We start from the raw sequence: 26,424 nt of genomic DNA, 5'->3' as shown, positions 1-26,424 counted from the left end.
TTTAGAATATTTGGTATGTATATGGTCTGTCAGTATTTCTGTCGTAGTCAAAGGAATTTTATTTGATAAAAATATGAGTTACACAAATTCAAGTAATATACAAATTCTTATTGCTGGTTCAGTTGCCAAAACATGGGAAAATTGCACTGAATATGGCTTCTGAAGACCATGCTCAATGTCTGATATTTCCAAATAGTGAAACAGAATATTTCTGCTCTAAATATTTTTCATGGAATGTGCTTTTCTTACGTAAGATATTTACTGATTCTTTTCCTATGCTTCTTTGAGACTGGGTTTAGAAATGTGCAGTGTTTGGATTTATCCACTGCTTTGAGTATAAGTTTTCAGCGTTAAAACATTGGCAACATTAAAAAAAAATATCCATATCTAATGACTTGTTATAGTGAAGTAAGTGCTATGTTTGAAACTATTTCAAGATGTAAGTGCCTTATATCATTGCCAAAATATCAGATTTGTTGCAAATATAAACTGTTAATTGAAATATATGCCATGTAATACTGGAATATAGGAAATTTAGAGGAAATAATCCTTGAATATTTTTTCCACAGATATTGCCAAGGATGAAACTGGAAATTGAGTATAGCTTGTATTTTATTTTAAGATGTGTTGATGAGGTTAATTTTTTTCAAGTCTAGCATTTTTAAATGAATGATCTGGTGAAAGTTGAACTGATAAGTATTATGTATTATTTATGACAGTCTTAAATAATTGCATTTTTAATATCAACTTCTTTTTTTTTAGTATTTCGCCCAATTACAGCTAAAGCCAAACTCCTTATGAATCCTCGATCTGATGTTGACTTTTCATCACCAAAAATGGATTTGGATGTAAATTTACAGGATATAACTGTTGAATTCAATAAGCCACAGGTATAAGTTCTTTTTCTGAAGTTATATATAGTGTGGTTAAAAAGTTACTTTGCAAGAATGATAAGAAAAGCATTCTCAAATTGTAGAATAAGCATGCAGAATTATTTCACTTCTTAGTCTTATTTTTCTTTGTAAATTATTTTCTTTTTGAAGAGAATCTTGACTCACATTTTTCCCGGAAAGATCGTAACAGTTTGGATTTTTTTGTGTGATTCTTTTTTGTTTCTTTGTTTTTGTTTGTTTTAGTATTTCAGTGTTATGGAGCTTCTTGAGTCCATTGATATGATGACTCGGAATCTGCCATACAGGAAGTACAGACCTGATGTGCCCTTGCACAACAATGCCAAGACATGGTAAGGCACCTCAGATCTTGTAAACAGTTTCTTAGTTATTCATCAGAAATAATTACCCGGGGATTTTTCTTCCTTAGGAAGGTTAGAACTAAATTCCTTCTGAAATAAAGTCTGATATTTGGATTTTGTTTTTCTTAAGCTGTGAGTGTTAAAAAAACATTGGGGAGGAACTGAAGACACAGATGAGGACACAATTGTCGAAAGGCTGCATTTGCTATCTTAAAGACCGTTACCAGAAAATTAAGTCTGATGGTGTTTTAATATTCTAATGCTGTTTTGATGAAAAATTCCTGTTTATATGTTAGTTGCTATTACAAAAATGTTGCTATTATGTAGAAAGGTAAACCTTTTCAACACAGATGGCAGATTTCAGATGACTTACAAATATGTTTTGAATATTCACACACACGAGCACAGATTTATGGGCTCTTCCTATACAAGGTTGCTTTTTAATTCTAGGAAATAGCAACTGGTCAGCTTTGTGTGGAAAAATTTAAAATCCTTAGGTTCCTCTGCTGATCAGAAGTATGCTGATACTTTGCCAACCTGAAGTCACCCTTAGTGGGAGTCTACATATCTTTTCAATATACCAAATGTAAACTGTACTTAATTTTCCCTTGCTTTTAGGTGGAAATATGTTATTTTTGGTATCCTTGAAGTAAATGTTCAACCTAAGCTCCAAATGTGGTCATGGGAACATATTAAGCACCATAGGAAACAAGTGAAGACTTACAGAGACATGTATAAAACAAAGATAACAACAAAGAAACCTAATGAAGAAATATTAAAATTACTGGAGGTTAGCCCTTTTCTCTTAAAGGCTTAAATATTGTACATCCGCTGTTTTCTTAGATTAAATGTTTACATGTTCCTATATCTATATTAAGATAAAATAATTTTTTCAGAGGGCAGACTTGCAACTTCTGCAGTACCTTTGTCTGTGAGTAACATTAACAAACACATTAGGTAATTTAAAAAACTTTTAACTGCAGTGAAGAAGAAGCTTAAACTGATGTGCTTTTCTTTTCAAGGTTGTTGGTTTTTTTTTTCATCTTGAATACATTAACTTGGCTTGCACTGAAGGAGTTGTGTGTTGTGATTTTTCTGTAAAACCAAGCCATGATATCTAACCAAATGCCATTGCCAGAAAATAACTTCCCACCTCCTTTCTAGGAATTTGAAAAGACGTTGGATATATTTAACATCACTCTTGCAAGGCAACAAGCAGAAGTTGAGGTAAAATTTCACCATTTAAGCAAGTCTAAGGATAACTGCAGTATGAGGTTGTGGAATATTTTAGGCTGACACATTTTAGTTCTAATGATTGAATTGCTTATCATACAGCCTTGCTATTATCCTTGTATTTCATGTTTGTTATTTTAAGGCATAGTTAGTTTCAGCTTGTAATTAGTTTCATATACTACTCCTTCAGAATAACTGATCTGAAATAAGTTCCTTAATAACACTTAGTTTCTTAGCCTGTTTTTTCCTATGTTAGTGTACTGCTTAGTTTTCAGTGGAGTGTCTGAGCATCATTCCAGGAGACTGAAGGGAAATCGGTAGAATTTTTCTGAAGTCTATGAAGTGGTCTTTCTACATTAATAGTTGGTGTGACTAAATGTAAACAGAATATGAAGTTTTGAAACTGGAAGAATTTCTTGATAATTAAATTTCATAAACTTCAGTCATTTCTTATGGCACAGCTTTAAAGAAATTTGGTTTATTTGATTTTTTAGTATCTCTATTGTATGATCATGATTGCTGCAGTGATAGATAGATATGGTGATAGATAGATATAGGATTCCATAAATGTGACTTTTCCTCTACATGTGTGATCATTATTCAGACTTTTACTGAATCAGAGGCACATTCATGTCCCTCCTGCTCAGTTTGGCTGAATTGAAGTGCTTTTCATGAGAAGAGGTTTTTTGGTTTGTAGTAATTTTCATTTTCATTTAATTTTTGCATAGTTTGATCTTGTACCATATCATTTCTTTTACTTCTATCTTTTTCCTATTTCTTTTTGCAAGACAAGGGAGATACCAGAGAATTTTTTGTATAGTTTTATTCTTATTTTCTCCAGTGTGCCCTTTTAAACTTACTACTTCTTTTAACCTTCTAAAAGGTTTGGTCATTTAGCCTTCCTGACCCCTTTTCTGTCAGTTTTAGGATGGATGTCTGTAGTGCTTAGAAGTAGATTGCAAGCAAATGAATTTTCATTTGTTTGAGATTTAAGTTGTACATTCGAAGAGTGTTAGAACAGCGTCTTGAAAGGTCTGCTAGCTAAGGTCTGCATTTATTTCCAAGTAAGGAAAATCAGATCACAATGATTTCAAATTGTGTTCTACCTCCATCTATCTGTCAGAATCTGTCTGACAGATATCAGGTCACATTTCTGAAAAAGGTCTCAAATGGCTTGTAAGAGTCAAATCCACTACTAGCTTGGTATCCTCATAGTTAGCTTTAAGTCTATGATGAATTTAAAAGAATGCTGAGTAAAGCCATATAAAGGAACTTGCTGTTTGTTAAGCTTTTTTTTTTTTTTTTACCCTACCATAGCAAGAACTTGCATTTGTGAACTAAGTACAGTCTGATTTTTCTGGGGACTTTGTAGCAAGAACTTTATATCCCAAACCTTAGGCCACTTTTTAATTCTTATCACTAGAACTCTTACGTTCATCAGCTTCTGTGGTCCACTGCAGTTTTGAAAACTCTGTTAGATTGCTTAACAGCTCCCTTATGCCAAAGTTTCAGTGGTTAAGTCTGGATGTAGTTTGCACTTTCTGTGAGGAATCATTTTTCTGTTTTGGAATCATTACTGTCATCAGACAAGACATCTGCTAATTGTTGAAATAATGAATGTAGGAGAAGGTAGGGCTTCCTTACTGTTGTAGCTATATGTGTCAGATCCAGGAATAGCTTTCTCTGTTCCTTAGAGTAAATATTCTACTACTTGAGTAACAATTTTTTTTTAAAATTATGGCTTTGTCCATCTATCTTGAAATAAATAAAAAAAATAATTTAAAATTTGTCCTGTGCTGGCTACTTAATTGCTTATGTATGTATTTTTAATGATTCCTTATAGGTGCGTTATTGTAATGTAAAGCACTACATAATGTTGTGGAAGAGAAAATCTGCTATGTAAGAAACATTTATAGACTTTTAATCAGCTACCTTTTACTAGTTCTTCTTGTTGATAAAGGTGGTTGATTCTGTGCAAATGAGAATTGGTCTGATGATGCACTGCGTACTTGAAAAAGCTACTAGCAGAATAAACTGAAAAAAACCGTTGCCTTTTAAATGGTTATAATAATGTTTTGATATGTTAGAGAATGTCTTGTGTCTGTATTTTAATTTGGAAAATGCAGAGGGAAGCATGAAGAAAATTAATTCAGTGTTTTTTAAACTTCAGGCAACTAAGGCTGGATTTAAAATCTACAGACCAGGAGTAAAACAGGAGGATGAAAATTCTGGTGGCTGGTTTAGTTGGATATGGAGCTGGTCAGGTGAAAAAAAGGATGAACAAAAACAAGAAGTAAAGGGCTCAAGTATGTTGAATTACTTGTATTTGTTCCTGTTATTAAAAATAACTTATAATAGTAGGTCCCTAGCAATGTAACTTCTGAATTTGTTTGATGTTTGGACTATCAGATTATTGATATTTACATTTTCTCTTAGCTTTGTTTTTTGTTTTTTTTTTTTTGCTGATGGAGTTGTTAATTGCACGTTACAGAAGTATCCTACCATTCCTTCCTCAGGTCTTTCTGAACTGTCTTCAATTTATGCTTTCTTCTGCCACAGTTTCTGCATTTGCCTGCATGGTGTACTGTGTATGGGAAATTGAAGAAAATGCTAGTAAACAGTAGTGTTAATGGAATGTAATCAATTTTACTTGCATTCATTTTGTAATTCGGTTATTTCATGCAGTGTACTAGTGCTTGATTCATAGGGCACCTATTAAAGGTTGTAGAATACAAAGTAAATCTAAAAGGTTACTTCTGTTGTTATCAAGCTAGGAAATAGGGTAGGTCAAGCCTGAAATATAACTGCATTTTAAAGCATGCTTTAGGAGTCTCAAGACTTTGCTTTAAACCTCAAGGTTTTTACTTTTACTAATTCAGAACAATGTCGACAGTATCTACTCTAAGATATACATCTATCAAGCACTGGGAAGTGCCTAACAGTATTTGTATTTTCGGGTGGTTAGAATGAGTTTAACCTCTTGTATGTGATAGGTCTTGAAGAGCTGATGACATGTGAAGAGAAGGCTAAACTTTATGCAGCAATTGGTTATAGTGAAACAGCTGTGGATCCAACCCTTCCAAAATCAGTAAGTTGTAACTGACTTTGATACCAAGCAATTCATTGCTTTATCTACTCATAAAAATCTAACAGTGATAGGAAATAACTTTTAAAATTAACTTGAAGTTCTGTCTCTATTTTCAATACTGTTGAATACTCTTAAATTACTGCATACTGAGCAGATGATCCTTAGATGTAATTTCAGGAGAGTGTTCATAGACCTTACTTTGGATATTATGAAAAAGTTCAGAATGAAATTTTACTCGCTCAAGCTATAATCAAATCATGTAAGTATTGTTGTTTAAGTTATGCAGTGCTGCACATATCCTCCTACAGCTTCTAAAAACTCGCACTGTTAATAACATTCTAAGTGATTCACTGGAATGTTAAATGTGAGTTATAGTAGATGAAGTACAGTAGGTGAGTATATAAGGAAAGAGGTGATTGAAGGACTGTAGTGAGGAAGAACAACTTTTTAACAGTCATATTTGTGTGAGATACCATACCTGGTGCAATGGACTGCCTTTCAGCTCTTATGTCAGAGGCACTTTATCTTGAAATGTGTAGAGACATCAGAGATGGATGTTTGTAAGTGTAGTCTACTTTTACTCTAATAATTCTTTTGTAATAATTACTTGGGAATGACTTTTACACCAGCTATGATACATACTGTTTCTAGCACTGAGAAAATAGTATCAAATCATAGATTTGTAGTTTTCATCTCTTCATAAGCTGTACCAAAATATATATTAACATGTTTTGTAATATACTGTTGTTTTTCCTGCATATCTAGTACGAAGCCATGAAGTTCTCTGTGAATTTATTAAGCATGTCTATATCAATACGAGAAAACAAGCAAACTCCTGAGCTGGTAGAATTTGCATTAACTGGCCTGAGTACAGTGTTTACCCAGCGACCAGGTGCACAAGCAATAAGGTGAACTTTCTTTATCAAACTGATTTTGCTTCTCATAAAATGTCAGTGATAGCTAATGGGCATTTTAAGGCTAACATAGATGTTTAAATTCCATTTTCCACTGTAATTTCTGCTGCATTTTGTCCAATAGTTGCAGAATGGTTCTCCAAAATGGATGGATGCTGTTTCCATGATTGTGTTATCTTCCTCTTGAGAATATTTTGTGCCAATAAAGGTTTTCTCCTTTTTTTCACTTTGTCATTGCTATGTACAAAAAATTCAGTTACTGAATTATTTTTTGCTTTGAAAAGTAACTGTTACTCCTTTTGAAACTTAATCTGAGAGAAGTAATCTCGTAACCATATTGTGTGTAGTCATTTTACATGACTGAAAAGTTCTCAGGTTTTCAGTTGAGCTTTTCAATTTTTAGAAGAAATCTCAACTGATGATTTTGACTTGGTTATTGCTCACAGTAAATGAAAAGCAGCAATATGAAGTATTTTATTTTCATTTCAAATGTAGTGACTAAAGTTCTGGGGGAGGTTAGCCTTCCTGTTTTAAAGCTTGTCCCTTCTACTTTGGAGGCATAGAAGTAAAATTTATGTATGATATGAAGATGATACTGATCTTGCTGAGTTTTATATATAATATTGTTTTAAAGTTTTGCTTGCAGCTTCTCTGATTGTTCCTCTGTGCATATAAAGGGCCCTATAATGCTATCATACTGAGAAAAAATGAAGAAAATGTTACAATTTTACAGTGAAACACTGTCCTTTGCATGTTGGGAGATAAAGATTCTCAGCTGAGAGTTGTAAAAGAGGTGGACAGGTTACTGGGGAAAAAAACCTGAAAGCCTTAGAAGTACTTCCTCAGACTAATGATGCTATTAGAATCATAGAATCAGTCGGGTTGGAAAGGGCCTCTGAGATCATCAAGTCCAGCCCTTGATCCACTACCACCGTAGTTCCCAGACCATGGCACTGAGTGCCACATCAGTCTCTTCTTAAAAACCTCCAGGGATGGAGAGTCCACCACCTCCCTGGGCAGCCCATATTAATCTTGTGATCCTCTCCATGGTGTTTTTTTTTAATGTCTCTGCACTGGAACCCCTCCCTCTCTGCTGTATCTCTATTCCCCAGTATAAACTGTCCCATCTAATTCGTTACCTCATGCTACAGAATTCCCATTTCCATGTCTCTTCTCTACTCTGACACCTGTCCTCATGAAAAGTGTATGAATTGAACAGGTTGGACCTCATTTCTTGTTTACACAAGGCTGGCTAGTAGACACAGAGGACAATGAAACAGAAAAGAGTAAATACATGGACCTATCATAATATTACAATTCAATTGTACCTGGATATTACACCTTAACATGATGTTTACCTTTCTTTGCAGATTTGAATCAAAAATTACCTCACTTGAAGTTACAGGAGTGTCCCGAGGAAAGTGTACCCCCTGTCTCCTATCTTCTCGAACAGTCTATTCGGACAAGAGTACCTCACTCCTAAGCATAATGTTTGAGACAAATCCTTTGGATGAGAAAGCAGATCAGAGGCTTAGAATAGAATCACAGCCACTGGAAATAGTGTATGATGCAGTAAGTAAATATTTGAATAAGTTATAAACCTTGAAAAATGTTACTTAACAGTAAACTTTCCATGTATTATTTTTGCTTTATTTTAACAGATGACAATAAATAGCCTAGTGGATTTCTTCAGGCCTCCTAAGGATGTACATTTAGAGCAATTGACATCAGCCACTCTGATGAAGCTTGAGGAGTTCCGTGAAAAAACATCAACAGGCAAGTGCTGCTTTCTATTATTGTTGCACATTCAGACAAGCTCCAGATCCTAGGCATATGAAAATATTACAGAGATGCATGGGACCAAGTTGTAACTTTCTAACACAATGCCTAAGTAAGTTGAATTCTTCAGTCTCATAACAAAAAGTTTGTTCTTGGTATTTGGATAATTTAATGTCTGTGTCTTTTTCAACTTTGTCTGTAAAATATGCTCCATACCTTGAGCCAGTTTTTGGGTATTTATTCTGTTGTATTCCATACAGAGTTCAAAACAGTTTGTTACTTTCAAGTTCTCCATTTTTTCCATCTGAGTATCTAATGTCTGTAGTTTAATCACACTCTAAAAAGTGATACTGAGATATCGGTAATATGAAGAAACGTCTAAATGCTTTCCAGAGTTGTTGCTGTTCAAGACACTATCTTTGTTTTGAGTTTTCCAGTTCAGTCCTTGATGCATGGTGATTTTGATCTGGATTGACTCAGATCAAGTCACATAAACTGTATGTATCTGTTGTCCATTAACTCAGCCTTATAGTAATTCCTCTGGTTTCATTTCATCCTGGCTCTTTACCTATAGAGATCTTGTATTTTGACACGTGAATGGAAATGATAAATATTTTTTAGATATTGTAGAGTTGTTCCAGCAAGGATGTGTGATAGTTTCTAGTTCAGAAGTGGTTCCAGTGCACTGTCCTGTTTCTGACTGTGAATGGAAAAGGATGCTGATGGAAGAAAGAAAAAAAAAACCACCTCATTTAAATTTATAACTTACGAATATTTAAACTGTACATGAAAATATCTGACTGCTCAGTGTTAATAAGTGAAAGGAGCTACACAAAATTCAATCATAATGTATATTTGGTTGATTGCTTTTATTACACTAGTATCAGGAATTAAATCAGGCATGCTACATTTCTGTTCATCGGTTCTTGACTCAACTGTTTAATAACAACTAATGTCAGATTAGCCATTCAGAGTTAGGTGTCTTTTCTATTTCCCCAGCAATACTGAATATGTTGATATGATAGTTCATTAATTCGGTAACAATTTGCTTAGATTCAAAATGTGTTGTCTTCTACTGACTGCCACTGAATACTCCGGTTCTGATCAGGATTTATTGTGGTTTTGGTTTTTTTTTTTGTGGAAATCTGAAATCATGCTGTGTATCTATATTATAACCTAAGTGTACTATTACTTTAGAGGTATCTTTTCTCAAGAATTTTGAGTTGCGCTTAGTGACTTAAACCTTGTTCCACTCACAAATATGAAGTATGATGGAAATTTCTAAAATTATTCTGTACATTGTGTGCACAATCTTGGCTGACACTTAAAAAAATTAACAGGGAAAGAAGATTTGATCTGCAGAATATTCTGTTGCCAGAGACTGCTAATATCCAAAGTAGAATAAAAAAAAAAAAAAAGTGGAATCACATCAATATAATATGTTCAGGCTTGCAGTCCTTCTTGGGAAATGATTCTAAACACTTTCCTTTCAAACAGTAGGAGATGGCTGGTAACTGTGAGCTGCAGAATTGATATAACTTGTTACATCAAAATTCTTATTGATTGCAGCACCACTGATCCACATTACAGAAACTCGGAATTCAGTTTGTGGACTCAACTATGTTTTCTTCCCAAATGAAGGAAAAAAAGTATTTTCTTGAAGTTTCTACATCACACATATACAGCTAGGCATTGAAAACTGAAAAAGTCAATGCCTGAAATATTAATCCAAATTATTTTATCCTGCAAATCCTGAAATGTGGTTGCTCTCCAGTTATTCATTGACTTACCTAGGTCTCATGAGGCAGGACAATCTTTGATAATGTTGAAACAGTTCAAATTGCTTTTTTACCAATCTGGGTGTGCTTTTTTACCAATCAGTGTTGTGTTTTAATCTTCCTAACTTGTTATTTCTACTTCTGTCATCATCAGCTTCTTGCACCTCGTAAATAGTTAATGAGCTGTGGCTGCCTTTTAAAGCAGTTTTCAATGCTAACTTGAAGCAAGGCCATTGACTCCTCTTCAGATAAGAAAAAAAAAAGCCAACAAAAGTTGGCCGCAAATATTCTGGTGGTCAGAATTTCCCAGCTTCCATGAATTTTTCTAAGACCTTATATCTGCTGGTCTTTAGAATCTCAAGATGGAGGTGCTTATCAGCAGAATCAGTGTAATCTTTAGTATCTCAGTAGTAACAAAACTAGCAGTCTGGTGAGTGCAGTTGTATACTCCCCAATAAGAACTTCTAGAAAATTAAATTTCTCAATCAGCACAGCGTGGGCTAACTCAGCAGCTGCCAACTTGTAGTTCACATTCCAGGTTTTTTCATTGCATCTCTGCTTCGTATGAAACTTACTTGGATTTGCATGTGTCATGTAGCTGTCTCTACTTGTCCATTAGCATTGTTCCTTATCATAATTTCATGTAGTTAGTGCTTCTTTAAAGACTGCCTATAAACACTGGTTTAGAATAAATCTGAAGAACATCTATACCTGCAATTAAATTTAGTTATCTAGCATTCACAGCTCATTTAAAGTTAGACTTAAGTAAGTTTCATTTAAGGCTTCATTTAACTCCACAGCTTCTGTATGGATGGATTACTTTATTTATGCTTACTTATTGTATTATTTTCCAGGTTTGTTGTATGTTATTGAAACCCAGAAAGTTCTTGACCTCAAAATTGACCTCATGGCTTCATACATCATTGTTCCACAAAAAGGATTCTATGACAATACATCAAATTTACTGCTTCTGGATCTTGGTAGTCTTAAGGTATGTGTTTATCTAATGAAGTAACTTAATAAAAATCATGAATTGCCTTTTAGGTGATCTTCAGTTTCTTAATATACATTTTGTGGCACTGGTTAAGTAAAAGTTCTCTTGCAGTGTGTCTCTTAAGTATTTCTGTTAAACTGCTTTCCAGTCAATGGTGCAATTATTGAACTCTTCTTAGGAGGTTCTTTCACCCCAAAAGAATTGTTATTAAATAATCCTTGCCTGGAAAGAAACCCACTGTTGATGCTTTGAACTGTTATGTGGAAAATGTCTTAATGATTTCTTATATTAGAATATCATAAATGGTTGTCTTATTCTTAATGCTACTAATATTCTTGTTACCAGTTAACTTTTGGTCATTCAGTTTGCTTAAAAATAAGGAAGGTAAACATACTGTGAATTGATAAAATAACTTGGATAAAATTAGAGGTAAGTTTGAGATACTTCATGCAAGGGAAAAATGAAAAAAAGGAAGGAGATTGAATGTTGATGGTGATGATGTTGATGATGAACTCCCTTTTCCCTTTTATTTTATTTGACTAATATATGTAACGAGGTAATGCCAGAACAAAATTCAACAGGATTTTAAAGTAGATTTCATGTTTCTGATTATTGCAGTAATATTTTCATATAATATAGCATGGAGAGTTACTCTGCTGATTACAATCTCAAATTATACTTTGACATATGAGTCACTTATTAAATTATTCCACACAAAATACATTGTATAAAACTTAATAGATTTTCGATATTTTAAAAATTTTGCTTATTTCCTTGAAGAAAAAAATTGGGTTTAATACTCTTTATTTTTTGGTTAAATGTTTTTGTTTAGATTTTTATTTTGGGTCTTTATAATAAGGACTTTAAATTTTTTTTATATTAGGTCCAAGTATTTGTAGAATGAGGGTCTTGAATACTTTTGAAATTGATTTATGCTTTTTTGTGACTGTTTTTAAGATGAAAAGCAAAAGTCGTTCGGATTTATCACAACTCAAAGTAGGACAAAGCACTATTGAAGATATAATGTCAAGAGCTTATGACAGTTTTGACATCCAGCTCAGCAGCATACAGTTACTGTACAGCAAACATGGTAAGTTTTCATTAAAGTAATCTTTATAAGAATTAAAATATTTTGGTGGTTGATGAGCCTGTTACATTTTTAGTTGAAGTAGCAGGGAATCTTTGGAATGTATTCCTTAAACTCATGTTCTAAACGTAGTCCTATGGATATATTAGGAACTTCCAAAACATACCTTTAGGCTTTAGATTCCAACCTTAACTTAAACCTTCAACCAAAACTTAAATCCCTTACTTTTAAAGATGTCTCATTTGAATTGTTGCGTAACAATATGTAATTAGCTGTTTCATAATAAATACAATGTAATTAATTTATTTATATTGCTTTCCTTTGTGCTTATTCCTTGCTTCCCTCCGAATGTAAAGCACAATCCACAGGTAGTTGCAGGACTGGTCATTTTGTGAGGGTAAAGAAAGGATCAGAATCCCTTACTGTAGGAAACTTCTAGTACTTTGGCAACTTAATATGGAAAGAGGAAGAACCAAAAAAGTGTTAAGCATATAATTCTTAAGCCTTTGGTTCCAGAGGGGAATCCAGACCCTAAACTCCCAGTATCATACATGCTGAGAATCAGGCCCTTAGAAGTGTGCAGCACAGATGGGGCAGCTGTTCACATGTGAGTAGCAGAAACTGTTAAGTAGTCATCTGTCTGAAGTTCAGATCTTTTATAGTATACGTGTATTGACAGAGCCAGAAACGAGACCATGTCACCTGAAAGTTCTGCAATATATACTAATACCAGGTAGAGTAAGTCTAATATGTAATGAGAAGGAATCTCAGAATTTAACATGTTTTTTTTCACTCTTCTAGATGAGAATTGGCAAGAGGCTCGGAAGCTGAAGTACTCACCTCAACATATCTTGCAGCCTCTGGATGTAAAAGTGGAATTTAGCAGAGCTATGGTTGTTACAGATGCAAGAATGCCTAAGTATGTGGGGTTTTTTTCATATTTTGAAATTTTATGGGAAAATACATCTTTTATAGGAAACAAAATGGAAAAAAACCCCAAAACAAAAACGATATAATTATATTTGCACTATTTTACATTGGCCATGTGTGAATCTTTGAAATAAAATACACTCCTTGGGAGAAATTAAAAAACCTAGTAAGCTGCCAAATATTGAAGAGCAGATAGAATGCTTAGTTGTTACAAAATAGGTATGTATATTTTTAAAGAATTTTATTAAAGATGTTAATACCTGTTAGAGGTTTATCTAATAGCCACATTTCAGTTCACAGTGGAAATACTGAGGAAGAAAAATTCTGAATTTAGAATAGCTCTTATAATTATCACAAAAATATTCTGAAAAGTAACATGCTGTCATATTCCTTGTGTTTAGGTTTTGCATCTGTTTATGGGCTAGAGATCACTTACTGGAAACTGCTCTTAATGCACTGAGTTTGCAGTTGGGCTTAGTTAGCAAGAAAACTACTGGCTATGGAAATTGTACTCAGTCAAAAGGAAAATGTGTATTGCTATTAATGATGAAACTTTGATATTAAAGATCACTAAGTCAAAGTGGCAAAGGTTAACTTTGCATTTGTTTTGGAAAGTATGTTTTTGCTAGTATCTGATAAGGCCACTACTACCTGAAAAAATCCAGTCAGCTTTGAAGCACTTGCAGGCTAGCACATTAATGTGTTATAAAGTAGTTTGGTTTATTAAGTTATTAATACGAAAGATATTCTTATGTTACCACAAGATGGCATATGCTTATTTAATTCTTAACACAGTTGAAATCCAGATTTTAGCAAGATGCTTCAGGAAATTAATGGCATAATAACAGACCTAGGCTATTGCAGAAAACTGTTTAGTACAAACAGCAAAATCAAGAGGCCATTTATGAGATAAAGGAATTATGAAGAGTGTAGGATTTTGTTAGTCAGGAAAAACCCCTAAAATTGATGTACCTCACCAGTGTTGTGGATTGTGAATGCAGAGCAGCGATTGCATGGTGTAATAGTGCCACCTTCTGGAAGTCTGAGAGGCCAGATTCTGAATTGTTACGTGTGATTTCAGAAAACATTGTAATCTTTCCCTCCTTATTTTTTCTCTGTTTGATGGAAAACGTGAGATAAAGGAAAAATAACAGACAGATATCAATCTTTGACATAAAAAGTCCTCGGAGGAAGAGAAATTTTATTTCTGTGGCCATATAATAGGATCTTGGTTTAATGTAGGTTTGTCATCCACATCTCTCAAAGTTATGCTGGCATACCCTGGATTAAGGAATATCTGCCCTTAATGAGAGAACCTGTTGAGGTATTTTGTAACTACATATCTAGCTGTCTTGGCTACCAGGTTTGGTTCTTCTTTTGGCAGTTTATATGTCTAGACAGATTCTGGGAAAATCTTCCCTGATGAATATTATTTCTGTGTTCCAAATTCTCACACCTTTACTTGACTGTAAATAGTTTCTACCTGTTTCTAGATACTGGCAAATTTTTCTTACACTGAGATAGTAATATTGCTTGGAGCTGTTTCTTCTTTCTCAGTGCCTACACTGTCTACAACTGTGTAGATTGGCATAGACAAGTATTTTGGTACTAAATAATTTTATACTACAGTGACAGTGAGTTACTAATCCTAGCTAATACTTTAACTCCCACCAAGAGCAAGTCACCATTTCAAATCTTTTATGTTGATACTGTGCCTCAGAATTGCTCACATAAGTGACAGATACATGAATGTATTATTAGAATGCATGTAGCTACATAGTAATATTCCAGGTTTTGTGTATGAATAAGAAGCCAGCATTGTTTTTCCTGAGCTTTTTTCATTAGTGTTTGGAACTGTGCTGTAGAACAATATGGTTGAGAAAGGTGAGTGGAAAAATGTTTGTTTTACAGAAGAAACTGTAAGCAAAGTGGTGTGTTTTACTGTAACAGAATTTTATAAATGAGTCTCTTGGTTTGGAGGGCACTTATTTTACTTTAAGTTATCTTACCTACAAAGTAGGTAATAGGGTCTATATATTTTTTTTAAATGGTTTTACTACTTGGTTGACCACTGGATGCAGTTGAATTCCTTGTGAATATTTGAATGAAATAGTTTTAAGATAACTTTTTTTTACAAAACAGGTTCAAACTGTCGGGACAGCTCCCTTTACTTTCCATCCAAATATCAGACCAGAAGCTCACAAGTGTTTTGGAGTTAATTGATAGTATTCCTAAGCCAGAAAGTGGTCCTTCTACCAGCTCTCCTCCAAAAATAACAGAGGTAAGTTTTTAAAAAATATTTCATTAATAATAGTCAGAAAAAAACTTTTCCACTATCATTACAATTTGAAAATGGAAAAGAAGTATTTACCTAGTACCTCTTCAAAAACCGTACTAAATCTCAAAAGTTATAGGAATTTTACTTATTATTTGATTAGTTTATTGTGATATTTTTAGCCAATAATTATGAAATTGTCCATTGTTAGAATTTACAGTGCCTCCTGCCCCAACTTGTATTAATGTGGGAATTACTTAGTGTAGTTCATGTTAATCTTAAATAACAAGTATAGTCCCTTTTGTTGAGGATTAGTTTAATTGTACCTTCAAATTTGCACACATATCAGAGTGCTGCAGAGTTTTGGTTGAACTATTTTGTTTAGCAAAGAAAAGACTGAAATCTTGGAATTTTTAAAGTTGAAATATTATGTGGCTCTTAGTCAAACAGTTCAACTTCCAAAAACAATAAAAAAAATATACGCTATCTGTGTCCACTGTTGGCTAAACAGTGCTTGTTTGGCAAAAGTGGGAGCTTTTGTTTCAGCTGATTTCACTGCTCTTCCCAGCTTTTTTTTTAATTTTCTTTTCAGTTTTACAAGATACCTTAGTTGAGTGGGAATTCTGCCCTGTATTTCTAAGGTTTAGGAGTTTTCTTTGCTTTTCCACAGCCTTTTCTTAATCAAAATAGTTCAGATCACTATTATACACTTTATTTCTGACAGAGGATTGCCAGTATCTTGCTATTGTTCCTGAAAGCTATGTTTTACATTTTGATTTGAGCTATTTTTAATAAAATTAGGATTAATTGTTCTAAATAATTGTTAATAAAATTGTCAGTTTTTGGCATCACTCTAGTCTGCATGATCTGGCTGTGTTTTGCATATCTTAAAAGCAGTCATAGCATTTGTACAGACATGACATCTCAAGGTCAAATACACAGTTGGGGTATCCATTTTTCTGTCACTTATAGATACTCCTAATTATCAGTTATTTGATCATTTGTATACTTGATTCTACAGGAATAACAATAATCTTCATTATTTTATTTATTTATTTATTTTAAAGATTACTTACTCTTTCCTTCTCTTTCTGCGCTATTCCTGATTGTTTTTGCTACAGTGTCAGTTGTGTTTACTGTGTGTTACATTAGCACCATATTTGATAACTTTAAATGCACACAACTTATGCATACCTCTTGAAAGTACCTATAGCTGAATATTGTTTCCCTGCAACATGTAGTTCCTGCTGTCTCTTCAGTGGTGGTGATAAAGTTCTAGCAAGTTTTTACCTGCATTTTCACTCTTCGCATATGAATAGTATCCCCAGCCAAAAGCTGTCCTGGTCTCTATTGGTTTGTGCAACTAATCACAACTTTCTTCAAGGATAAGTGATGGGATTTTAGTTTTACATAAAGTGTACAAAGATAGGAGTACTTGCACTTTATGACATTGCCTATACCTGAGTTTAACTATAGAATTCAACTATTATATTTAGAATATAATAATTTCAAATATTGTAAGTGACTTCGGTGTTACTTCTGATGTACAAGATGAAATAAGGAAAAACTAATGAATCAGTGTCATTGTATTTGCATTATATGCAGCATCCATATTAAAACCTATGGTTAAATTTCTCTGATCAATCTTCTGACTACTGCAGAGCTTGCCAGACTTTAATTACTGGTGTTAATTCCATTAATTTGAGAGGGTTTGCTGCTTTGGTGGTGGCAGATAGGCTTTCATCCTTGTAACTGAAATGCTCCTGAGCTGTGAGTTAGCAATTCAGAGCAATTGCTTCTGGACTGAAAAGGATGTGAAAGCCTTGTTATTTTTACATTTTGAGTTAGTGGAAGAGTTATTCTTGAGTTGTGAAAACAGACTCTTCAGAACAGATCCTTCTAGGGTTTTGCACCCTGCACTTTCTCATACATCAGTACAAGGAGGCTGACCAGTGCAAGGGAGAAGGTTTTGTTTCTCAGGATTTGGTACTGCGAAGTCAAGTTTTAACCATTTCTTCTGCATGTCTTCTTAGAATGTTGAAGCGTTACACTTTCACAGTTACAAGACTCTTGGAGACTTGGTGTATCTCTCACTCATAGAGATGGATATATTCAGTAAGGTCAAATTATGTAGGCTGGAGATTGAGACGAGTTTCTTGGAATGTGAAGGATGAGATGAAAAATAGAGTCTTATAAGCAATGTTCAAAGATGAATGTTTATTTGTTGCGATAATACTTCTGTACGTTGCTGTAGGATACTGTGTATTGTTGAATAATTGTCTGAGACTGGGGTTAGAAATTAGCAGTAACGGGAAAAACCCCAAAAACTAACTACTGTCATCTGTTAAGTTTAGAGCCAGAAGCACTCAAAATTTGGCTGACAGACAACACGCATGTTTTTCCTTACTTCAGTACTCTGTGCAAGGCACATGTATACAAAATCTGCTGATGTGAGAGTTATTTACAAACTTGGAACACTGAGACTACTTCCTCAGGTTTGATGATCTGGGTTTGGTGAATAATCCATTTGGTTACCCTAACTAAGAAAATCTAATTCTGTCATACATGCAGTGAGGATCCTTGTCTTTTTGTCTACTCTAGCAGTTAGCCAGTGACATTTCACACATTTTCAGTTACATCTCTGGGTTGCACGTCACAATTAAAGATTTTACTAGCATTTATTTTTCCAGATATGTGAAGAAATGAGATACAGCAAGACGCAGTGCCGGGTCCTGCACTTGGGCCGTAGTAACCCCATGTAATGAATGCTATAGGCTTGGGGCAGAGTGACTGGAAAACCTCTCAGAGGAAAAAGACCTGGGGGTGTTGGTTGACAACCTGCTGATTATAAGGCAGCAGTGTGCCCAGGTGGCCAAGAAGGCCAACAGCATCCTGGCTTGTGTCAGAAATTATATGTTCAGCAGGACTAAGGAAGTGATTGTCCCTTCCTACTAGGCACTGTTGAGGCCGCACTTCAAATACTGTGTTGAATTTTGGGCCCTCACTACAAGAAGAACATTAAGGTGCTGGAGTAAGTCCAGAGAGGCTTAATGAAACTGATGTGGTATCTGGAGAACTGTTTTTATAAGGGGTGGCTGAAGGAACCCACAGTTGTTTAGTTTGGAGAAAGGGAGGCTGAAGGGAGTCCTTATCACTTTCTACCACTGCCTGGAAAGGAGGCTACAATGAGGTGGGGGTAGGTCTCTTCTCCTCAGTACAAGCAATAAAACAAGAGGAAGTGGTCTTCAAATTGCACCAGGGAAGATTGAGGTTGGATATTAGGACTGTAAAGTAGTCACAGACTGACCAGGGAAGTGCTCATCCCTGGAGGTATTTACAAGATGTGTAGATGTGGTACTTAGGGATATAGTTTAGTGCTGGTTTAGTGTAAGTTTAACTGTTGGACTGGATGATTTTAAGAGTCTTTTTCAGCCTAAATTGTTTTATATGAAATTTAGAAAAATTCTGTCTGGTCTGATGTTTTCTTTCACTCTTTTTTCTTTTTCCTTTCATTCCAGTAGTATTATGTGATTTTTATGAAGAACATGTATCTGATCTTTTTTGCTACTTTGAAGTTGCCATGCTTGGTTTTTTCTCTCCTGAGTTTCTGTATGATGTGCTATTTCTTTCCATCTTTAGCTCTGTGAAATTTGATGCTTAAATTTCTTGGCCTTGTTTCCTGATGTATTCTCTCTGTAGCTAGGCGACTGTGCAGTACTTCTGCCTGATTTAGGCCTCGTATCTCCTTATGCTTTAAATTTTAGTAATGTAAGTGTTCAACTACAGTTGTTTGGACTCAAAATAAGCCTGATTTCCTTAAGTTGTAAACCTTCCATGCAGCCCATGTGCCTGTAACATCAGGACCTGTGAATTCAAGCAAAAAAATGTCATGTATCTCCTGTTTCAGGCTGCAGTATCCCCTGTGCTCTCAGCACCACATTTATCACAAGGTGTATTTCCTGTTTTGGATCTTCATTCATTTGCTGAGTCAGGTAATATGATCTATTTTGAAATATGATTTAGTAACCAGGTCAAATTTTTGAGTTAATTTGTCTTGGAGTAACTAACCATTTGTGGCTTTGTTTCAGTTCTGGAATGTTGAGTAGTGTTATATTCTTTGCAGCATATTATAATTAATACTGTTCAAAATATTTGTGTATTTTCTCATAGCAGAAAAAATCAATATGGTTGTTCTTACATTCCCTTTCTGAAAGCAAAGCAGTAAAATATTTGGTAGGATGCATCTGTTTATTTTCATCTTTGCGTATATTGCTCCAAATCTATTTAGAACATCTGAAGTAGTATGTATGTTGTTTTCAGTAAGTACTTGGTCCTCTGAGTATGTTTTAAATTATTTTCTTCCGAATGTGAAGGATTCTTTCTTCCCACTAGCTGCATGTATTTAAATTATAAGCTAATGAAATTATGCCTGTTAGAAATTTTTTTGTTAAAACGAGTAAAACTGACTTCTACAGGATCAAACAGGTGATTGTTTATGGAGAAGCTGGTTATGTTTAATACTGTATTGCTTAAAAATACCTGCTAATGTTATTGCTCAGTTTTGTTAGAAAGATAATTTTCTACAGTTATCTTTAACTTAACTGTTTATTAGGTGAAGGAAAAGAGCCTTGTAAGATGGTACAGTTTATTTGTCTTAGTTATACTTCCATAATAATGTCAAGTGGATTAAAAGCTTGATAGTATTAGGACTCTGTTGTGAAATGGGAGATACTTAGCAGGGTGACATCCAAAGTAGTGCCACTGATTATGAGGCAAAGCCTTCTGTAAGGCCAGCAGCGGTCAGACCAGCTGAAGAGCTGCTACTCTAGAGGCAATATAAGTAACAGCTTGTGCTGTCTTTTCACAGCCAGTAGTGAGAGATACGGATAAAGGATTTGATGCAAACAGTTTTATGATGGTGTGATAGAGTCTAGGTGTGGTGAATAAGTAGTGGATGAAAGAGAGGAGATACAGAAATAGACTTTGTTGGTTGCTAATTAGAAGCTACATGATTTTCCCATACCCACACATTTAAGTATTTATAGATGGAGATGTTAAAAATTGTAGATCGTCGTACTGCACAGTACTGGCTAAAATGCATATGTAATGTTGTTGTGAATTAATCCTCAGAATCAGAAGAAGAGTTTTATGATGCTTTAAGCAGTCCTGTGGAAGATCTGCCATTTTTTGAAACTTCATCTGGTTCCCTCAAGCAAGCTAGCAGTATCAGGCGAAAAAAACTGCGTAAACAAGAATCTTTAAGAAATATGACAGAATTGCAGCTGAGGTTTGAAGTAGCTGAGGTAAACCTACTTTAAAAAAATTATTATTTCTCTGAAGCACATCTGAACTGTAGTTTTTCTATGTTTGTTGTATTCATGAATCCACATCTGCAGAAATATTAATTACCTATTCCTTGCTGAAACTTACTCTGTAGAATTCTTTTCCAAGTCACAGGTATGCCTCTGCATCCTTGTCATCACTTAAATGCTTCCATGCATTCCACTTTATTTCTCAACTCATTTTATCACTCTGTCTTTTACCTAGGCCACTCTATTTGGTGGGTTTGTAGTCTAAAATTACTTATTTTGGTTCTTATTTTTCCTATTTGTAGAGAGCATTATGTGAAAAGGAAGAGTATATATCTTTGTTTTGTTTTGATTGTGAAAGATAGATAACAACAGCTCAGCTTGTACATTTAACAACATCTTTGTCATGTATAGGTCCTCTTACCTGATACTCAGCTTGGGAGTCAAATGCTTACAGGGAGAATACAAAGAAATTCCATTGAAAGCATTAAACTCTTTATAGTAACTGAAATACAGTTTTGACTAGGTTGACCATTACAAAATGCTTTGCAGTGTTGGTTTAAAAATAAGTTATTTCATATAAGTGTAACTTTGTTATTACACGTGTACATGTCTGAAGTTTTTTTAAAATAGTATCAAACAGTATTCTAGCATTTTTGCTTGATGAACTGTTTTATTGTTTCCAGAACATTTGTTGTATAAAGTTAAATAATCACTATACATTAACCAGTAAAAGGTATAAAAATATAGAATTCTATATGAAAAATAAGAGGATAATCTCCTGCCTTCTCTTTCTGTTTATTTGGGGTTTTTTAGGTCGTAATTAAATTATGCCGTCTCACTCGTAATGCTGAGACACCTGTGCTGCAGCTTGATATTGTAGGGTTAGGCACTGAACTTAAATTAAGAACATTTGACATGACTGCGAATGCTTTCCTTCATGAAGTCTGTCTGCTGTGCCCAGAGTATATGGGTAAGTATGTATAGTCTTATAAAAAAATTATTCACAAGTGGCACTGAGAATTTGTTTTTAAAAAACCTGTAGGGTTTGGGGGTTTTTTGTTTGTTTGTTTTTTGTTGTTTTTTTTTTTAGTCAGCTGAGGAAGGTCTGCTTCCTAAATAAAAAGTGAAGCAGAGGAGTAAAGGAAAAGTAATTCAGAAAATTATTCTCTTAGTAATGCTTTATACTTAAGTATGTTCTGGCACTTACGATTCTAGGAGACACATCTGTTTCACATCTGCAGAAGAAGTTTTGTGATTAAATAGTAATGACAGTTATTACCCAAATTTGTAGAGTAGCTGGTTAAAAGGTATAGAAGCCATGTAATTTTTTATGTTTGTTTATTTGTTTGTTTTTAAGAAAAAGTAATCTTTTTTTTAATTTTGTTTTTTTTTAAGATGATAATGACAAGCCAGTTTATATAATAACTACTTTGGATAATGTAGATGATGATCTTCTCTCTCTGGAGTATATAAAGGTGAGAAAGGAGCTTTTGAATTTTAAACCAATCATAAACAGTACAGAATTACTAAACAGTAGCTGAAGGCTTCTCCTTAATTATTCCATAACATGTTGTGTGTCATGGGCAGAGTCTGTCTACTCCCTAAACATATTAGCTCATGCATCTTAAATTATTTTTGAAATAAACTCTCTCTAATGAAATTTGAAAACTTGTCCTAATTTGCTTCTTTGTATATGTTTGGTGGAATAGGCTGATATTAATGGACCAGAACTGAAAACAGTCTATCAGAATGTTCTACAGAAAATAAAGGTATGAAATATTTTTAACATGGTCTTCTCATTATGGGAAGGAAGACATGTTGTATAAATGTAATCTGTTGTTTTAGGTGAACTTTTCATCTCTAGATGTTCATTTGCATACTGAAGCTCTGCTCAATGCTATGAACTATTTGAATAATCTTCTACCCAAACAAGAAACTAAAACTGCAGAAGAACTGGTCCATGAAAAAATAGAGGAGAGGAAGGATGTTCTTAAGAAATTAAGTAAGTTTTTTTTTTTTCTTCCTCTTTTTATTCCTCTCTTTGCATTTATTCGAGCAAGGAAGAAAACAGATTTATTTTCTATTTTTGTAATTCTTTCATTGACTTACAAAATGAGAATTTTTGTTCATGGTCATTTACCACTTCATAGCTTTCTAAAATTTCAGTGATACTAAGAATGTTAGCTATCAGAATACTACGGAGTAGCAAAGAGGTATTCCCCAGATGGAAGTGTGTAGGTGAGGAATAACTGCATAATTAATGAGGCAAGATAGATGCTGCAGCTGTTGACATTTTCTGAGGTACTAGTATTAAGCATGTTCTTTGGAGATATATACCCAGATTCACTTCATTATGATTGTATGTGTTGAATGGAAGGTTACTCACGGTGATTATGTTCCTAATGGTGTCCTCCCATATAACAAGAGAAGTATTTTTGCAGTACAGCATTTGTATGTTAAATGCATTTATAGAAAGTAAAGAAATAAAAAAAAAAACTTGATGGGCTAGGAAATGTAGCATGAAGGTAAAAATTTTCTGAGGTAAGTGTATTTAATAGATTCTGGACACTTTTGTGCTTTCCAAATAATAGTGTAATTACTGTTTTTCTCTTAGTTCCTCAATGAAATGACTTTGTTACACTGTCTTCCAATGATGAAAATATTTTGTTGATTTAGGTTTGAAACATGGTTTGAAACATCCATGTGCACCAATCTCAAAATCAGGCTTTTGTTATGTACACTGAAGTTTTACACATTCATTAGATTTTGCAATACGCCTGTACATATGCATCACCCACTCCTGCTTCATATTAGAATTAGTCCCAAGAGGTCGTTTTCATAATCTTCTCCTTCCTGTGCTTGTGTAGTGTCTCCTGGTGGTGGTTGTGGGGATGAAGTAAAAATGAAGCAAAGGTCTTTCTCTGGGTAAACTTTCACCTCTTCTCTGGGCATGCACATTTCTTCAGCCTTCAGCCAAGACAACCTGTTCTGTTTATTATCTCAAGGTTCCTAAAGTTATCAGTTTAGCATATATATTTTCCTTACAAGGTGATGACAACCTGAACAATTTCTTAGTTGCTATTAAACAAGCATTCTGTGTTATTTCTATCAGGTCAGTGTGACCCCTACACAATTACTAGTAGGCATTTTATATTAACTCTTACGTCACTGGTACTCCTAAGGTACCTTATTTGTATATATACATTCCTATCTTTCTTTGGCCTGCAATAGCATTAGCACTGCTGCATTTTGAAAGGCCAGTCAGTTACCCAGCAATACTGGTCTGAATTAATTACTCTGCTTTAATAAGGTTAACATAATTTCTTTCCATGTGCATTTTTTGGCATATTGGTGAAGACATACCTTTGCTGTGTATTCAAGGCACTGAGTCTATGCAGAAAAACCCTAAAGGCTAAATTGAATTTTTTAGGGGTTGTTTTTTTTATTGGCATGAATTGAGCCTTTTGATTGCCTTACAGCAACTTCATTGCCTTGTGTTTAAAGAACATCAGGCTCTGCTATGCAGTTTTATCATTCTCTGACAAGAATTCAGCAGGTCTGATTTGTTGATGATGTTGTGACAGTGCAATCAAACGGATCACCTCCCTTTTTTCATCTTATGTCTGGGATCTACTTTGAAATTAATGCTACTGTTAGTTTTGCCAATCACATGAATTTCTGCTCTTAGAGGGATTTCTCTGAGATCTTTGCAATCATTACTTGCTGTTAATCATAAAACAGTAGGGGCCAGCTAGCTATTGAAACAAAAAAGAGAATACACATGAAAACGCTGTAGTAGAGGATAATTCTAAAGTTGATTCTAGCTGAAATATTGTAGTAGTTACTCTGCATTACTCATTTCAGTAATTCCCTCATATGATGTACCTAGCCAACCCACTGGTACACTGATGAGATCTTTCTGAGGCTGCCTACATTCACTGATGTTAGATCTTATGAGCAATTTTTCTTAAACCAATTGTTTGAGATCCGTAAACCCCAAGTATCGCACATGAAACACTGCGTGAGGTATTTTTTTGAGGATGTTAATTTGTGCTGTGTTTACAAATGTATTTCTGTTTGTCAGAGCAGAAATATGCTTGTAAGTTTAATGTGTACTCATATGCAATGATTTTTCTCAGTGTTGCTGAGGGTCCATGATTTTATGTGAGGCTGGTGATGTAATAGCCTGGTTGTGTTTTTTGGAAAAGAGCTTGAGACAGAAGCGGTATCTGTATTAGGAAAAAAACCCTGTCTCTTCTTGGATTTTATTATTTTTTCCCATATGTAATTCAATGAAATCAGTTATGTTAATTTATTAAGTATTGTGAAGGGAAAGGCAGTGATAATTTCTGGTGCCAAACAGGTATTTAACAAAATGGGAAAAAATAAGATTTGTAGCCTCTATTTTATGAGGGGAAACAGAGAAAGATAAAAGTCAGTATTTGCCCTAGGAATGATGAGAGATCAGTCAGAATGAGTTGTGGAAAGAGTATAAATATGTAACACAGCCATTGTCTTTCAGGTGATGATTTTTTATTACTCCATAATATTATTAAGAAGTTTAGTTCCTCAGCTCGTTCTCTGAAGGTGTTTTGTAGGTTTCTATTTCATAATAGAGCTGAGAATAGGTAAAATAACTGCTCTGTGAAAAAAAATTATTCTGTTTAAGTGTTTTTTTTTAATTATTTATTTTCTGTATGACACTGGTCTTATTCTTGGTGGTGGTTTGATTTCAGTTATACAGGGACACACACAATGAAATACCATTTCTGTACCTATCATAGTCTGTGAAATTAAAAGATTCTGTTCTGTGGCAGACAAAAGATAGAGCACTTCACTACCTCTGAACCACTTTGCTATGCATGCAAACACTGAAGTTGTTTGCTGTCTTACAGAATTCTTGGAGTCAAAGGATTTAGTTTCTTATGTAGTATTGTTGACAGTTCAGACTTTACACACCTGAGAAGCTTTCATAGCTGATTATCCTCTCTCCTTCTCCTCCACTCCTGTACAGCTGTTCAAACTAATATTTGAGTGTAGGTACTGGGTAACTAAATGTGGCTTGTCTTCTGTCAGCAACATAGAATAAAATCATTTGACTAAAGCTGATGGATTTATGGAACCATAGCAGTATTGTGAGGGCTGAGAAAGCCTTAGCGTGCTCACACACATAATCGAAGAAGCTCATCTAAAGGGGCAGGCTATGGAAAAAGGGTTAGAAGCTTATTGGTTTTAATTTTGCAGCTTTTAGCTTTTTATATGGATTACTATTAAAAACTTGTTACTTACGGCTCAAAGTCCCTGAATATAAAATATGGTGTTTGAAATAGCGTATAACATTACTTCCAATTTGATTTTTCAAAGCAAAATAACGGAGGCAGTTACTGATTGAATTGCTTATCTGTTGACTTCTTTTTTCTGCTGTATTGACTTCTGCAGCCCTGTAGCTGCAAATAATGTTGTGTGGCATCAGTCATGTCAACTCAAAATTAAGAGAGACTACTTCTGTTAAAATGAAATAGAATATTTTTACTTTTATTCATTTTTGGGTAAAACAAAAATGGACTATATATTTGGACACTGTTCTGAAAAGAGTTATATCTGTGCTCGTATCTTTCGTAGGCCTTAAGGGTGTTCGTACTCATTTTGAAGAAGGCCCACTTTCCCTTTTTTTTCAGTCTCTAGTTGTATAAATGATATTTTCATGTTTAAAATTTAAGTTTATAAAATGCAAGTTGTAGAGATTTAGTAAAAACTCATCTGCTATATGTGTGCAAAACCA

General features: G+C 34.3%; 1 protein-coding gene across 2 annotated transcripts in view; it reads left to right on the top strand.

Moving 5' to 3' along the window:
• VPS13A (vacuolar protein sorting 13 homolog A) overlaps nt 1-26,424 on the top strand; it is a 94,518-nt gene that overhangs the window by 12,257 nt on the left and 55,837 nt on the right. For both annotated transcript variants that reach the window (XM_030466748.1, XM_030466747.1), the window contains exons 11-29: nt 763-890; nt 1,137-1,243; nt 1,871-2,042; nt 2,417-2,479; nt 4,656-4,791; nt 5,479-5,573; nt 6,339-6,481; nt 7,858-8,059; nt 8,149-8,263; nt 10,899-11,035; nt 11,996-12,128; nt 12,927-13,044; nt 15,198-15,336; nt 19,238-19,322; nt 20,461-20,633; nt 21,456-21,612; nt 22,038-22,117; nt 22,352-22,411; nt 22,488-22,644. In XM_030466748.1, the coding sequence (XP_030322608.1) occupies nt 763-890; nt 1,137-1,243; nt 1,871-2,042; nt 2,417-2,479; nt 4,656-4,791; nt 5,479-5,573; nt 6,339-6,481; nt 7,858-8,059; nt 8,149-8,263; nt 10,899-11,035; nt 11,996-12,128; nt 12,927-13,044; nt 15,198-15,336; nt 19,238-19,322; nt 20,461-20,633; nt 21,456-21,612; nt 22,038-22,117; nt 22,352-22,411; nt 22,488-22,644 (2,400 nt within the window). The remainder of the gene's footprint in view (nt 1-762; nt 891-1,136; nt 1,244-1,870; nt 2,043-2,416; nt 2,480-4,655; nt 4,792-5,478; nt 5,574-6,338; nt 6,482-7,857; nt 8,060-8,148; nt 8,264-10,898; nt 11,036-11,995; nt 12,129-12,926; nt 13,045-15,197; nt 15,337-19,237; nt 19,323-20,460; nt 20,634-21,455; nt 21,613-22,037; nt 22,118-22,351; nt 22,412-22,487; nt 22,645-26,424) is intronic.

Source organism: Calypte anna, chromosome Z (genome assembly GCF_003957555.1).
Source record: "Calypte anna isolate BGI_N300 chromosome Z, bCalAnn1_v1.p, whole genome shotgun sequence".
Lineage (NCBI taxonomy): Eukaryota > Metazoa > Chordata > Aves > Apodiformes > Trochilidae > Calypte > Calypte anna.
Note: the sequence above shows the minus strand (reverse complement) of the source record. Positions and strands in the feature narration are given on the sequence as shown.